The 13,806-nt window shown below is 46.7% G+C and overlaps 1 protein-coding gene across 2 annotated transcripts in view; it reads right to left on the bottom strand.

Moving 5' to 3' along the window:
- Positions 1–13,747, bottom strand: part of CHN1 (chimerin 1) — a 96,171-nt gene extending 82,424 nt beyond the window's left edge. Inside the window, exon 1 of one of the 2 annotated variants that reach the window (XM_080600850.1) lies at positions 13,589–13,747. In XM_080600850.1, coding sequence (XP_080456976.1) covers positions 13,589–13,607 — 19 coding nt within the window. In that variant the 5' untranslated portion in view covers positions 13,608–13,747. Of the gene's footprint in view, positions 1–2,767; positions 2,808–13,588 lie in introns of those variants that run through there. The other variant, XM_080600849.1, reaches the window with a different exon arrangement.
- Positions 13,748–13,806: the final 59 nt, after the last annotated feature.

The raw sequence follows: 13,806 nt of genomic DNA, 5'->3' as shown, positions 1-13,806 counted from the left end.
AGGATTTGCCAAGGGGACAGGAAGATCCCTGCAGGGCCGAGGCTATTCCTGGCATCTTCTCATCTCTCCAGAATATCCAATACGCTGTTTGACACTCAGCCACGATGACTGACACTTCTAGACTGTTACTGACTCTTTGAAGCTATTTTAATGTTATTCTTGGCAGACTAATTCTTTTGAATTAAGAAAAAAGAAAAGCTTAGAAAACTTGCAGACAAGTCTTGCTCTTCCCCAGGCAAGGCACTGTGACGTGCTGAAAGGAGCCGCAGCGCAAAAGCTCCTACATAAACCACCATCGTTTTTCTCCCTTCCAACACGCCTAGGAGGCCAGGCGGCACAACACCCCATGGCGGGGAGGTGGGCTTCAGCCTGCATGCCCGGTCCGAGGAGGAGCTGCTCCTGTCTCACACAGCTCTCCTCCCACGGGACGAAGGCCTGGGCAGCCGAGTTGGCCACAGCAAAGCGGTTCCAGGCCTCCGCTTGCCGGCACGTGCCCCAGGCCGCAGGGCAGCAAGCAGGGGCACTGGCAACAACTTGCTATCTGCAAAGCCTTTGCCTTGATCCCCAGCCCATCAAACCCCACGCACGTGGGCAGGTCTGGGCTGTTAAACTGTGCTTGAGTTACATAAGCAAGAGAACGGAAACAGCTGAATGCATTTTCTCCATAGTTCCCAAAGGCATTCCCGTCTGGGAGGAGCGTGACAGTACAAAACAATTCGAGGGAAAGTTACAAAGAAGTGAAAACTGGAACTCAAAATAAAGCATCCCTTTGGCTGCAGCATGGCACCAAGTCACACAGGCTGTGCCCTGGGAATGTTTTAATGCAACAAAACAATTATCTTCCTCTGCCCTTTTGTCCTCACGTGTTTTTGCTCATACCACTCCAAACAAGTGTAAGTAGGTTTCTAATTTTTACTAGAGCAAAAATGATTATGACAAAGTGAGTGTGAACAATACCCAAGGAAGCCACAAGGGCTACTTCCATTTCTCTAATGCAACCAAGTGATTGCTTTACTAATTAAGCACTCTCAACAAAAATGAAGGGGCTAAAAGAAGGCTATGCTCTGAAAATTGCATCAGCCTTGATGGTGGGGGGGTGGGGAATCACACTACCATCCTGGCATCTTTTCTGAAGATGATAAATTCAGTGGAAATGTTTCTAATGGGGTTGAACGAGACATCCACTGAACACAGCTAGAGTTCAGTGCATTTTATTATCAGGTCTCCTATTACTGCCTCTTTATGAATAATGGGAAAACTTTAATGAGTAATATTTTGCCTATCATGGGCACTGCTGCTGTTAAATGAATTCATCTGCTGTGTGATTACAACAGGCTGCAGCTGATCTGTTTCTAGATCTTCACTAAACTGAAGCAAGGGAAGCAAGTACTTGTTTTTCCTCCTTTTTGCCAGACAAACACAGTCACATCTGACTATAAGAATGACATACAACAACCAAAAAGAAAGAAAAATAACAAAAAAAAAAATTAAATTTTACTTAGATGTTTTTAACAGCTGGAATTTTCATGTCTGCAATAACAAGCAAAGTATGCAGTTGCTGCTTTCCTTTTCTTGACTGAAGTTTAATGGAGGAAAAATACACTTCCCATGAAAGCACGGTTAGCTGACTGTTTAAGAAAAGTTCCAAAACCTCTAAAATTATTTCTTAGCGTTGCTGTAAGCATAAAAAAACAGGCTTCAGAGAGGTAAAAAGATGCCAAGTGCCACCTTGTGGACATTTAACAAACACAGAATTTAATTTTGATTTCAATTTACAGTAGTCTCTCTTCTGCCTTCAGACAACAGGCTACAGGGAATTTACAGCATTTCTGGAAACACCATCTTCTCTTCTCAATAATAGTAATTTTTTTTAAAAAGCCACACAATGGGAACAACTACCTAACATGGCTGTGGGTGCTGACAGGGGTGCCTGACCACCAGTTGTCCCTGACCCTCCGATCTGTATCACCATAAGGTTGATGATAGCTCTACAGACCCATAGGTATCCTGAAATGTCTGGCTTACATGGCAGACATCTCCTAATTGGTAATGCTATCAAAATCAAATTTGCCTCTTTAATTTCTCCATTTCAGAGAAAAAACACCTGTCAATTATTTATTTAACCCACTGAAGTAAAGCTGAATGCACTGTCTGCAGCCCCAAGGCACTGGAAAAATGAGTGGGGCAGTTCCCTGTAATTCCCTAGGGGTACATGAAAGGTCTTCTGCAAACAAATTTTGCAAGTTCGAAATCGAAAGAATAGCCTCTCTCGGATGAATCACATCTTTTAGATTTGATAGATGCTTCGTTCAAATAACTTCTACATTAGGACAGTAGAGTGTCAGAGCAGTTTGGATTAATGCCTGGTAACAAACTCAAACACTGTAGTCAAGCTTCCCTACTGTAAATCCAGGCTGGTTTTCATTATAGACACTGTTTTGATCACGGTCAGGTAAGTTTGCTTGGAAATGAGCACCAATACCTGTCAAAGCTATCACTCTTACCCAGTTTTCATTCCTACCAGAGCGAGTCATAATGTAGGAGAAAATATTTGCCCTTCTACTTTTCCTTTCATATTTTTTGTTTCCACAAATCCTCCTTTGTCCCATTTTAAAAACGTTCCTGCACAGAGACCAAGCTCATTTCCCATCACTTGTTTTAGTTCTTCCAAACATTAATAGCACCAGCAACGGCACATCAGTTTTACTCTAACTTCCAGCCAGTGACAACTTCTATAATCACAGCCTAGAGGCATTCACAAAAATACCTTTTTGTCTCCATTTCTCTAACATATCCTCCAAGAGGGAATTTTGAGTGGAGCTCGATTACACAAATATTCTGACCGGTCACCCTAATAATGAAAAAGAACAATATGATATGTTATAAAAGTGTCTTCTAGCCGTAAATTAATCCCTTCCCCTGAATAAGAAAACTGTCCAGTCAAGGTTGAGCAGAGGAGACCCTAAATAAAGGAAGAGCTTTCAGGCACTTTTGAAATACAACCCCTCCATCCATTGCATAATGCCCTAATTTACTGAATGGGGAGGAATGTTTTATCACTTTTTGCCTGGATGCTTTGAATGTTTTTCACATCCAGCACCGAGATAATGAACATACATTCACTTTCCTGTTCTAAAAAGCATTTTTAAATACAGCGTTGTGGTTTTACTAAAAGCTGAACCACAACAAAAGAGCACAATGCTGACCCTGCCTCCCCATGCATTGGTAAAAATCTGCTGAGAACTTGTCCTCCCTTGCATTTCAGACCAAGATAGCTGCTGTGAATTCATTAGCCTCCTGTGGGAAAAAACAAACAAAACAAAACCACCCATTAGCAGCCCAGGCAAAACCAGAATCACCCCAGAGAAAATTAAGAGCAGATCTGATTTCTGACTGCCATTACAAGCAATCTCAAGACAGACTCAGTGCTCCAAAGCATCTCTCTCTCTCTCTCTCTTTGTCATGGTCTAATAGACGCTGTTGCCTCTCCTTTCCCAAACTTGACCCATTTACATTCTTAGACCATCAGAGTTATAACAAACCAATTATGATTCTTATTACAAACAGATTTTTCATTTTCTAAAACAGTCGTCAATAACACAAGCCATTGCTTATGCAAAAATATGGCTTGCATTTACGTCCTTATTTCCAGAACAGATGCAATACATCAACACTCACGGCTGGAAGGAGGAGGACAGACTACCAAGTAAAGTACCCTTGCCTGGAACCAGCATTGTTTTATAGTATTATGAAGGAAACTCCTAAAACACATTATTGGCAGGGTCAGAGGAAGGGAAATGGACACAATGTGGTGGGATGCCTTTTCTTGAATTGGAATTAGGTTTTTACTCCAAATTTCATTCTCCGGTTGCTGCGAGCTATTCCCCAATCCAAAAGCTGGAGGTGTCGTTCCTTACCTCTGTTCTCATATAAAAACTTCAAGAGGCCTCCAGCGACGCCAAATAGGATGTTCCAGGTAGAACAGATAAAAATCTCACATTCCTGCTGGGCAATTCCATGGCTTGCCAATGTAACTATAGTCAAAGAAGTAAGGCAAAAAATATTTACCCATCAGCCTCTCCCTGTTTACAGCATTAAATACTTCTTTTCATAAATCTTTCCCTCCTCTGTAGATACACCTGCTGCTCTGCAAGCCTGCGAAGCACGAGCCTGCATGGGCTCTGCATTTGTCCTTGGCTCCAGCTGTGCTCCCGAGGATGAAGGCTGAGCTCTGTGAGCACAGAGCAGGCTGAGGGCAGAGGAGCTCGGCACAGAGCTCTGCCACTGCCCGGTGGGAACAGGAGAGAAATCGGGAGAGCTCCGTATGATCAATGCTCGAAGATGACCCTCAAGTCCTTTCCTGGGTAACTCCTTTGTTTTTCGGTTTTTTTTTCCTCTCCAAGTACTTAATTCCCATGGCTTTCTTACCTTTGTTTTGACTTTCTTTCTCCCTTTTTCCACTAACTACAAGAACAAGAAATTGGTCACCAAATAATGGGAGCTTGGGTTTATTGCCTCTCACTTTACCCCAGCACCGTGTTAAGCAGGAGGTCTTCAGCAATTATTAGATGCATTTCTGGGATATTGGCCCATCCTCAGTGGAGCTGAGAGCCCATGGCAATGTCCACAAGCAAAAAGCAGACTGTGTCCTACAGCACATGATGTCTAAACCGAAAATACAAACAGCTGCTGGCAACAGCAGCAGAGGCCCGCATAGATGAAGTCACGCTGTAGATCAAAGATTGGCATCTCTGTTCCCCCGTCTTGCCAACCCAACAATCCCCTAGGCAGCACTGCCTCTCTGGGTAACAGCTCTTTGGGTGTATTTAGCTCTACTTTGACTTTACAAAGAAAGCTCTATCGTGGCAACTTGCAGCCTGGGAAAACTCGAAAAACAGACACTTGGAAAGCTGTAGGATGTGACTGATCAGGACTCCAGATTATAGTTTAAAAAATGGTTCTGGCCTACCTACGTGACTAGATGGGGACAGCTGCGAGGCAGAACGTTCGTGCAACTGTCAGAGATTGTGATCTACAGGATTTCCGTACAGAGACAAGGGCAGATGTAACACAGCTCTGAGACATGGCAAGTCCTGCCTGGATCTTCCATGCCTGCTTTTGCACAGCAGAAGGAAGAAACCTTCCAAAAATAGCTTTTTTACTTTTCAGAATGACAACTAATAGCAGGACTAACCCAGCAAAAAAAAACTTAAAAAAAAAACCAGAGAAAAGCCCTTCCTGCTCCTCACAGGCCTTTGCAGGAGGTGGAAGAGGTGCCACCAAGCTCAGCAGTTCCTCACGCGTGGGCTCTCCGTTCAAGCAGCCTGCAACCCGCCATCCCAAAGGCTGCTCTGGCAGATCCACCCGTGCCACGTCCCAGCACCGCCATGTCCCCTGTCCCTGCCCCAGCGCCTGCTGTGCTGCAGCGTGGCAGGGACACCCAAAATAATTCAGGGACACCCGAACAGGGACCCATGTCCGAACCTGCAGAGAAGCGCGTTAGGGCAAGGCGACCGTCCTGGGCTGATGCTGGGTCAGAGCAGGCCTGTGGCAGGGATGTCCTCTTGTACGGGGTAGTTTCAGCAACAGCCAGGGGATAAGAGATGCTGCACTGAGTTATGGACGAGCTTGCTGCTCTGCCACCGGGGAGGGAAGGGGCTGTGACCACAGCCAGCACCGACACCAACAGCAGTGGGCAGATAGGTGGTGCCGCCAGCACAGGATCTCACAACGGGAAAAGCCCTCGTTAGTTCTCTCTCCTTCCTCTGTTTTTCAGGTCGGTAATTCTTCCTTACATACTTGCAGCCGTTCTTATGCTACAAATGTTATTTCTCAGATAACAAGTACCTGATGTAATTCCTCTACCATGTAGATTTTGGCATTGAAATAATATTTAGCACAGAATTTCCAAGTATTTTCTCAACAGAAAGAAAAATCTCTGCTTTATTTTGAAATATATCCCTGCTTCTGTTAAAACGCTGAAGGTTGTTTCAACACCTTCAAGTCACGTTTCGAAACATACTCTTTGGAAAACCTGAAAAGGAAATCGGTAAAATTAATTGCTGTGTCAAAATCATGCTTCCTTTATTGTGTGCATGTTCAGTCCGTAAGGCAGAGGCAAGGAAGAGCTACATCCTGTTGTGTTTTTTTTCCCCCCAATGAAAAGTGATCCAACATTGCACTGAAGTATTGTGTCCAGATTCATATGGAAGCCATAAAGCACAGATGAAAACGTATGGAAGATTGCCCCTACCAAATAATTATCAGCAACTTTTATAGTCTGCTCTGGACTGTATACTTATCAGGTACTAACTCAGCATTGAGGAGACTGAGTTGGACCCTGCCAATGTGAGAGCCAGGAGCTGTCAGGTACTGTGCTAAAACTGGGTTTCCTTTTCAGACCTCTACCATTACTCCATTTTTCACAGTCCACCAACTGCTCTGCACTCAGAATAATTTGGTAACTTTTTCCACGGCTGCAGCAGTTCTCTAAGACTTTGCTACGTGATGCCTTATTGCATTTGCTGTTCAACTTAGATTGCTGCAATTGCAACTCTGCCGGCCACTGCAGCACACACCAAGCAGCGTGCAACAAAAGCACCTCCTGTATTTAGGAAGCAGTCTTTTACCTTTACTTTTGTAGCCAGCCCCAGCCACACGATGCCTTGGGCAGAGCCCGCTCCTGCCACCTGCACCAAAGGTGAACGCGACCGGGGGCTCCCCACAGCGGCGCCTGGGACCCCGAGTGGGGCTGCCTGCTCGCCGTCAGCAGCGAGGTCTTGCCTGCAGCCCGGCCAGGGGGGCACGAGCAGAGGCTGCAGTTTTCCTAACACATTCTCCCAGGGGACCGACACTTGGGCATGCAAAAAGCCAGACCACAGCACCACATCCTATCAGCATTAAACACAATTGCAACCAAAAGCTCTGACCAGCCCTGCCTGTCACGGCAGCCTCAGATCTCCCCGCAGCGCTTATCACAGAACTGCTAGCCAAGACACAAAAATAGATTGGGGGACCAAGGTATCAAAACATGTCGTGGAAAACAGACTCCCACAGGAATAAATAGGATTTTGTGAGCATGTTTTCCAGAAATTCTGAAATCACTTCAGAAATTCTGTGTTTTTTTTTTTCATTCAGATATAGGTTGGGAAATACTTTGAGTGCTGGAAATGTCAAATGTCAATCAGCTCTTTCACATTCGCAGAGGCTGTCACACATCCAGTGAACACTGCAGGCTGTCCAGCGGGGTGTGCCCACCCCAGTCTCACACTGGGACAGTGACCAGGGCTCCACCATCCATCTAAACCCTTGCGACCACCACGGAGAACTACGGGAACTCCTCCCAGCACCTTCCTGCATCTGGCCAGAGGGGATGCTGCAGTCCCAGATGTCAGGCAACTACAAGGTCCTACTAGGATTGTTAAACGCTTTAGAAGACCAAATATTTCTGTGACTTTATATTATGCTTTTCTTAGTTTCAAGACAGAATTGAAAAGGCAAAACCTAGAGGGCTATTTTTCTGCCATCATTTACGAAGATGCGCAAGGCAGAATCTATCAGGCCAAAATGACAGATTCTGAATATCTGCAAAATTCTCACACAGGGACCTTCGATTTTTCATGTGACATCAAGCTAGTTTATGATTATATTTGTCAAATAATTACAAAACAGCCCTCTGGCCAGCTCCTGGGTTTGCCTTGTTCTGCTTCATCTGCAAACACGCTTCTGCAGAACTGCACGATCTGCCCACAAGGTGGAGCAGCTAAATAGCTCGAGATGCACACGCTACGCCCCAAATTCACAGAAAGAAAAGAAAATCATCTGACAAGGAATGGCGCTTTTTTTTAATTACCTGTGCCTGTACTCTGGAAGGATTCTGATTAACATGCTTGTATTTTGCACAAATAATATGGTCTTCCAAAAGGTTTGTACTGCGTTTATGCCTTGAGTTTACTGATTAATACGGTATTTAACTATGGTACTCCTATTATTATGTAAACACATTCTTGACACTGAGACACGCTTTCTATCATATGGAAATCTTTTAATACATCTCAAAAAAAGCAGCTAAGAACTCTCGGAGAGAGGCAGTGAGAAAATAAAGTCCCCAAACCCAACAAGGCAGAAAGATCAGAGGAGTCCAAAACAAACCAGGAACACCTATAGATACGTCAGTCCTCAGCTGCGCTGGAGTCTGTGTCAGTGAAGCCTGGGAACTCCTCCTTGATCCTCTGATCCCAAGGACATTTCACTCTGACACTGTTTGGTGAGATCCCGTGCTACGCAGACGTCTCCAGGTCCAAGCGGGTCACCCAGCAGCAAGGAGGAAAGGGGTGCGTGTGTCCTGCGCTGTGCCTGAGCTGGCCGCATCGCGGGAGGGTTTCTATCAGATAAAAGGCTGGCTGCAGACAATTGTTAGGAGGGGACAAATTCAGAGGGCTTGTGCTGATGCTGACAGGATTTTAAATTTTCCGTGCTCCATTTTAGTTACCCATGTACATCTTCCTCTCTTCCTTATCTACTTTCCTTTAGTAAAAAGAAGGCAAATTGTTTATTACACACAATTCTTGACTTAATTCTAGCCTACGGTTCCTGGGCAGGTGTTTTGATACATTCCAGTAAGAACAGATATATTCCTGGAGAGCACAAGGCAAACCAATAACATCCTCTATTGGTTAGTAGAAATTTCTCTCTCTTTGGAGAAAATTCCCAACCCCCATATTAATTACACGTGCCCACAAGCTTTCCAGCTTCAGAAACAATCCCCACACCTCTGCTTTCTCAAGATTATTCTACAATATTCACAATTCATAGAAAATACGATTTTATACTAGCCACTGCCTCAAGCACTAAGCTGAGAAGCCATGACTGATGTTTTTCAACCTCATTTATAAGTGTTAGTGTCACTTCTCTGATATTTTGATCAATTGATACCAATTTGCCAGTTAATAGATCCATCTTCTTTTCCTAGTTCCTAAGCAGGTTTCCTTTTCGATTTTTTCTTGAGACTGCATTGCCAGCAAAAGCTTTTCAAGGTTGCTCTCCTTATTTGCTTCATTAGGTTCTGTAAATTAGGTAAGGTTAGGACAGCAACTAGGAGAAAATAATCTTATGATTCTCAGCGCTTGGCCACTTTCCATCCCAGATACATGAATGGGAGTTGGAAGATCAAGTTCACCTCTAATGTGGTTTCCATCCGCGCTCAACAAATCACCTTCACTTTTAAATCTTGCTTAAAAAACAAAACAGAGAAAAAAAAACAAAAAACATTGCCCTTACCTATTGTTTTGTTTAATTAAAGTATTTCAAGTTCTCATGACGACTAAATGTTAACTTGCTTAAATCTCCCTTAAAATTAGTCTGTCTACTACTCCTATAGCACACCACACATATTTCCTATAGTGCCAAAAGCCCTATCATAAACGCACCAATGCTGTAAAAAACTTACATCTCCTATTCCCATGAAGGAATAGGTTCAAAAAAATATTCTTCTGGTACAAACTGTCCCTTTGGTTAAGTCGCTCTGTTGGTAAACTTTTACCATCACAGCCAGCCACAAGTTTTAAGAGAAGTTCAGGGCTACATCTGAAAACAGAGAGGGGAACAACTTGAATTGCACGTGAACTGTTTACCTCCCGTTCTGTACAGACAGCAAGAAGTAAGCAGATCCACTTCTGTGTACTTCCTGCCTGCAGCGACTCCACGTGTTGGATTACGTGTTGGTGAGCTGCTTTTTAGAGGAACTTTGACTGGCCACGTTCCTTTGACTAAGCCAGCCAAGCACAGTAAGATTTACAAGTCTTCCCCAGGCAGGCAAAACAAGTATTTAGAGAACAATGGCTGATTTCACTTCTGTACGATACCTTTACTTTAAGGCTGTCCCATTAGGAAATACGTGCGCGTGGCAGCGTAAGCACAGCCAGCTTTTCGAAGCAGCAGTGAGACAGTCCTGTTTGGTGGAGAACAGTAACCACAAATGCACAGAGCTGAACACAGCCAGTTGTTAATTAGCATTTCAAGTATGGCAGAACCTATTTCAGAGGATTGCCTCATACCCACGGCAATAGATAGATTAATAGAAAATTACTTTTGTGCAGCAATACACCAGAGCTCATAGTTGTGGAAAAGAATTCTGTTAAGCAGGCAAATTAATACTTGGGTGCCTTTTCAACAACCTATGCACACCCGAAATGAAGGCATAATCAGCTGCATTGTCCCTGCCCTTCCTGACTGCATTGTTTTTTTTTCTTTTCTTCTGGTATTTTTCCTATAAACTTCTCTTTAAACTGTCCTTGTTCACCATCTCCTTAACTAACCGTATCTGTCATTCTGACTACAGCTCCATCTCTAATCCCATTCATCTGCAGCCACTCATCGGAGAACAAGCACTTCGCATATTCAACGGGAATCATTTCACTTCTCATTTCTTCCCACCAGTATGCAGGAGGGAAGTTTTCAGCCACGGGCGTGCTCTGAGCAGGGAGGCAGTAGCATGAATAACTAATGATACGTATGGTCACGAAGAGCTCTCCTGGCCATTTTGAAATGTCTTCCTTTGTTCACACAAGACAGCTGATGAGCAAACAAACAAACAGAAAGTGAAGTGATAAGCACTGAAAGCACGACGAAAAAACATTTTTCTTTCAAAGTACGATGTTGACTTGCTTTAGACACTTCTCAGGACACCCAGAAACAAAACCCCTCTTAGCAAACAGCTGTAGCAATGGGACGACTTCCCCCTTTTTCCTCGACATTGTTATCTTTCCCGCCCTTGAGTTATCCCAGTGGAATGACAGCAGGCTGGACACGAAGCCCCTGACGGTGGGCTGAAAGGACAGGGATGGACACAGCTTGAACTCCGCTCCAGCTGCTGCAGCAGGCAGGAAGAAATGGTTACGGAGAGAAAAGGGGCTACATGTTCAGCGACCACAACCTGAACGTGTGGTGAAGCTGCCGCAGGACGCAAAACAACACTACATTTGCACACCCACTCCAGTAGCCAAGCTGGCTGACAGGTAGTAGCGGCATGTTCTCCGCCAGAAACTTCCATGCCTTCCCCTCTCCGACTGCTTCCAGCAGGGGCTGCTCTTTCTCCTCTCCCTCGTAAGGTGCTGAGGGCTGAAGCTGCTGTACCCCACACCAAGGGACTGCGGGCAGCCCCCCACCGCCACCCACACAAGCAGCAGCGAGCGCAGGACACCCTGGAAGGTCACAACTGGGTGGACAGGACAGGATGAGGAGAACTTTAAAGTAACTAAGGCTGAGAAAGTGACGGGTCGTCATGTTTTCTTCCCATGTTGCATAATAATCTGGACAACTAGATGTAACTGCAAAGGAAGAAGTAGTCAGGACAAGGGAAACAGCCTCTTCCTGGGGAGGAAAAGCGCTGCTGATACACCAGGAGCTCCTCTCGCCAACCAGCTTTCCGAGAGCCACGGGGTGCTGCCTTGAAGGTGCCAACCACAGCCAGTAGCCTGGTGGCAAAGGGCGATCTCCTGCAGAAACAGACAGCTCCCGACCTCTCTGCCAGGGATAAAAGACGTGGCATGCCCGACCTCCCAGCTGCCTGATAACCAGGCGTCCGTCTTCATCTGGAGCCCTGACAATGTCACCCTGCTCTTGCCCTGTCCCCTCTCAGCACAGGCTTTTGACTATGCACTGAAACAGCCATAAAGCATCGGGAGCACGGAGAAAGCACGTTATGACACTTCCCATCCCTCTCCTCTCCCTCTTGCTGTGCTCACACGTTGAGAGGAACCCTGCAAACTTGGTGGATTTTCCTCCCCAAGCTGACAAGGTAATTTATCTCAAGTTTTATATGCTTTATAGCACATCCTATTACAAGCAGACGTAGAACGTCTGAAGTTTCAAATATACCATTATGGGTTAGAGGAAAAAAGGTGCTATATCGAGCCTAGAGTTTATGTGAGTGCACAGAACCAAAGCGAACAGGTCCTGAGGGAGGTGTTTGCTCAGGACAGTTTTACTGGTATCAGAGAGGTGTGAACTTAAAAGAGCACAATTACAGCTGTTTAATCTCTCAAACAGATATATTCATTCAGGTACATTTTTTTCCCCGCCTCTTCCCACACTTGCTGATGTTGCTTTGGAATAAAGAGGCTCACGATGAAACTAAACAAAAATATTCTTTCATGGCTCACATGTGCAATGAGTTACTACGGGTCAGCTGCGGCGTGGTAACTGGAAATGTGCCCACCCATAACCAGCCAAAATTCAAGATAAAAGCTGAAGGCTGTTCTTTAAGTCTAAAGCAAACATGTTTGGTCTGTCTTTGTTGTACACTAAGAGGCAAAGTGTGGCAAGCTAAATCAGCTCAGGGGACACAGAGCAACACAGGAAGCCACGATAACTCAATGGTAAGTTAATCACAACTTCATCTGCAAACACACTGAGTGCTTTCTGCCTTCATGCAAATCCCACTCAGGCTCTTGCATTCATGGTTTAAGGTGTACTCCAAAGGTTTTACGTTTATGAAGGGTTTCACATTAATTTATCAGCACAGGTTGGTCTTATTTGCTGCATCATTTTATTGTAACTTTTTTTTTAAAAGGATGAAGTCCTGAGTTTTTTTTTTTTACCCTTGGCAAGACTTTATTCAAAAACCAGGCACAGCAGGGCACCCCACTCCATCTTCTGTTTGCTCGTTAGCTTTTACATGCATCAATGTCATTTACTCTAACAGCAGATGTGATAGCACACAAGCATCTGATTCAATTTACTTTGTAATGCAAATTTATATTAATAGAAAAACGTCATTAAGTAGATAAAATGCACATGAATTAAAAGCTGATCAGGTAAGCCTAGAAAACAGGTACCTGACTTATAAACATCACGTTATTTAGAAGCTGGTGTTAAAACAGCCTCAGTTTTGCAGCCGAAGATCGCAGTGACACATTAGCTACGCACAACAGAAAAAGCGCGTGTGTTCAACAGCCTAGCATTTGGGCTTTTTGTTCGGAAGAACTACAGCGCTTGCCCTGAGCGGCCGTATAAGAAGCCACGCTCTGCCCAGCACGCCCAAGCTCCAGTGACACGACACGGCAGGCTGCAGGATAACCGACACCCGCCGTGGGGGTGCCCTCTCTCCGTTCACTCGCGCTCCTCGAGCACCCGCTGGGCGCAGGGCCCCGAGCCCCCCGCGGCACGGAGCCGCTGCCCGCCGGGGGGGAACCGCTCCGCAGCGCGTGCCGGGCTCGTTCGCTGGACGCGCACAAGCGGCAGAACAGGTGGCAGCTTCCACGGGGCAAGAGGCGAAGCCGCGCTAGTTCTCTGAAGGAACTGCACCAGCCCGGGGACCCCGAGATGGGCGAAAGCCAGGCGGCCGCTTACGGAGGGGCGCCCCGCCAGCCGCGGGTCCCACGCAGCCAGCACACGGCCGGCCCCCGCAAGTCGCTCCCGGTGCCCGGCCGGGACCTGCTGCCGGCGGGGACCGCCCCGAGCCCGCCGGCGGGGACCGCCCCGAGCCCTCCGCCGCTGCCCGGCCGCTCCGGGGCAGCTCCCGCCGGCCTCCGCCCGGCCCGCGGACCCCGCCCCGCGGCAGACAATGGGCGCCGCGGCCGCTACTCACCGAACAAGGTCAGAGCCATGGCACCGGCGGGGGCTGGCCGGGCGGCGCGGGGCTGGCATTGGCGCGGCGGCGCTCACGGCGCGGCGGCGGCGGGCGGCGGGACGCGCCCGCGGGGCGAGGCGAGGCGAGGCCGCGGGGCTGACGCCGCTGGGGCCGCCCCGGGGGGGGGGGGGGGACGCGCGGAGCCGAGGGGGCCGCGGCGGGGCCGGGCGCGGCCC

Source organism: Anser brachyrhynchus (genome assembly GCF_964034855.1).
Source record: "Anser brachyrhynchus genome assembly, chromosome: 7".
Taxonomy (NCBI): domain Eukaryota; kingdom Metazoa; phylum Chordata; class Aves; order Anseriformes; family Anatidae; genus Anser; species Anser brachyrhynchus.
Note: the sequence above shows the minus strand (reverse complement) of the source record. Positions and strands in the feature narration are given on the sequence as shown.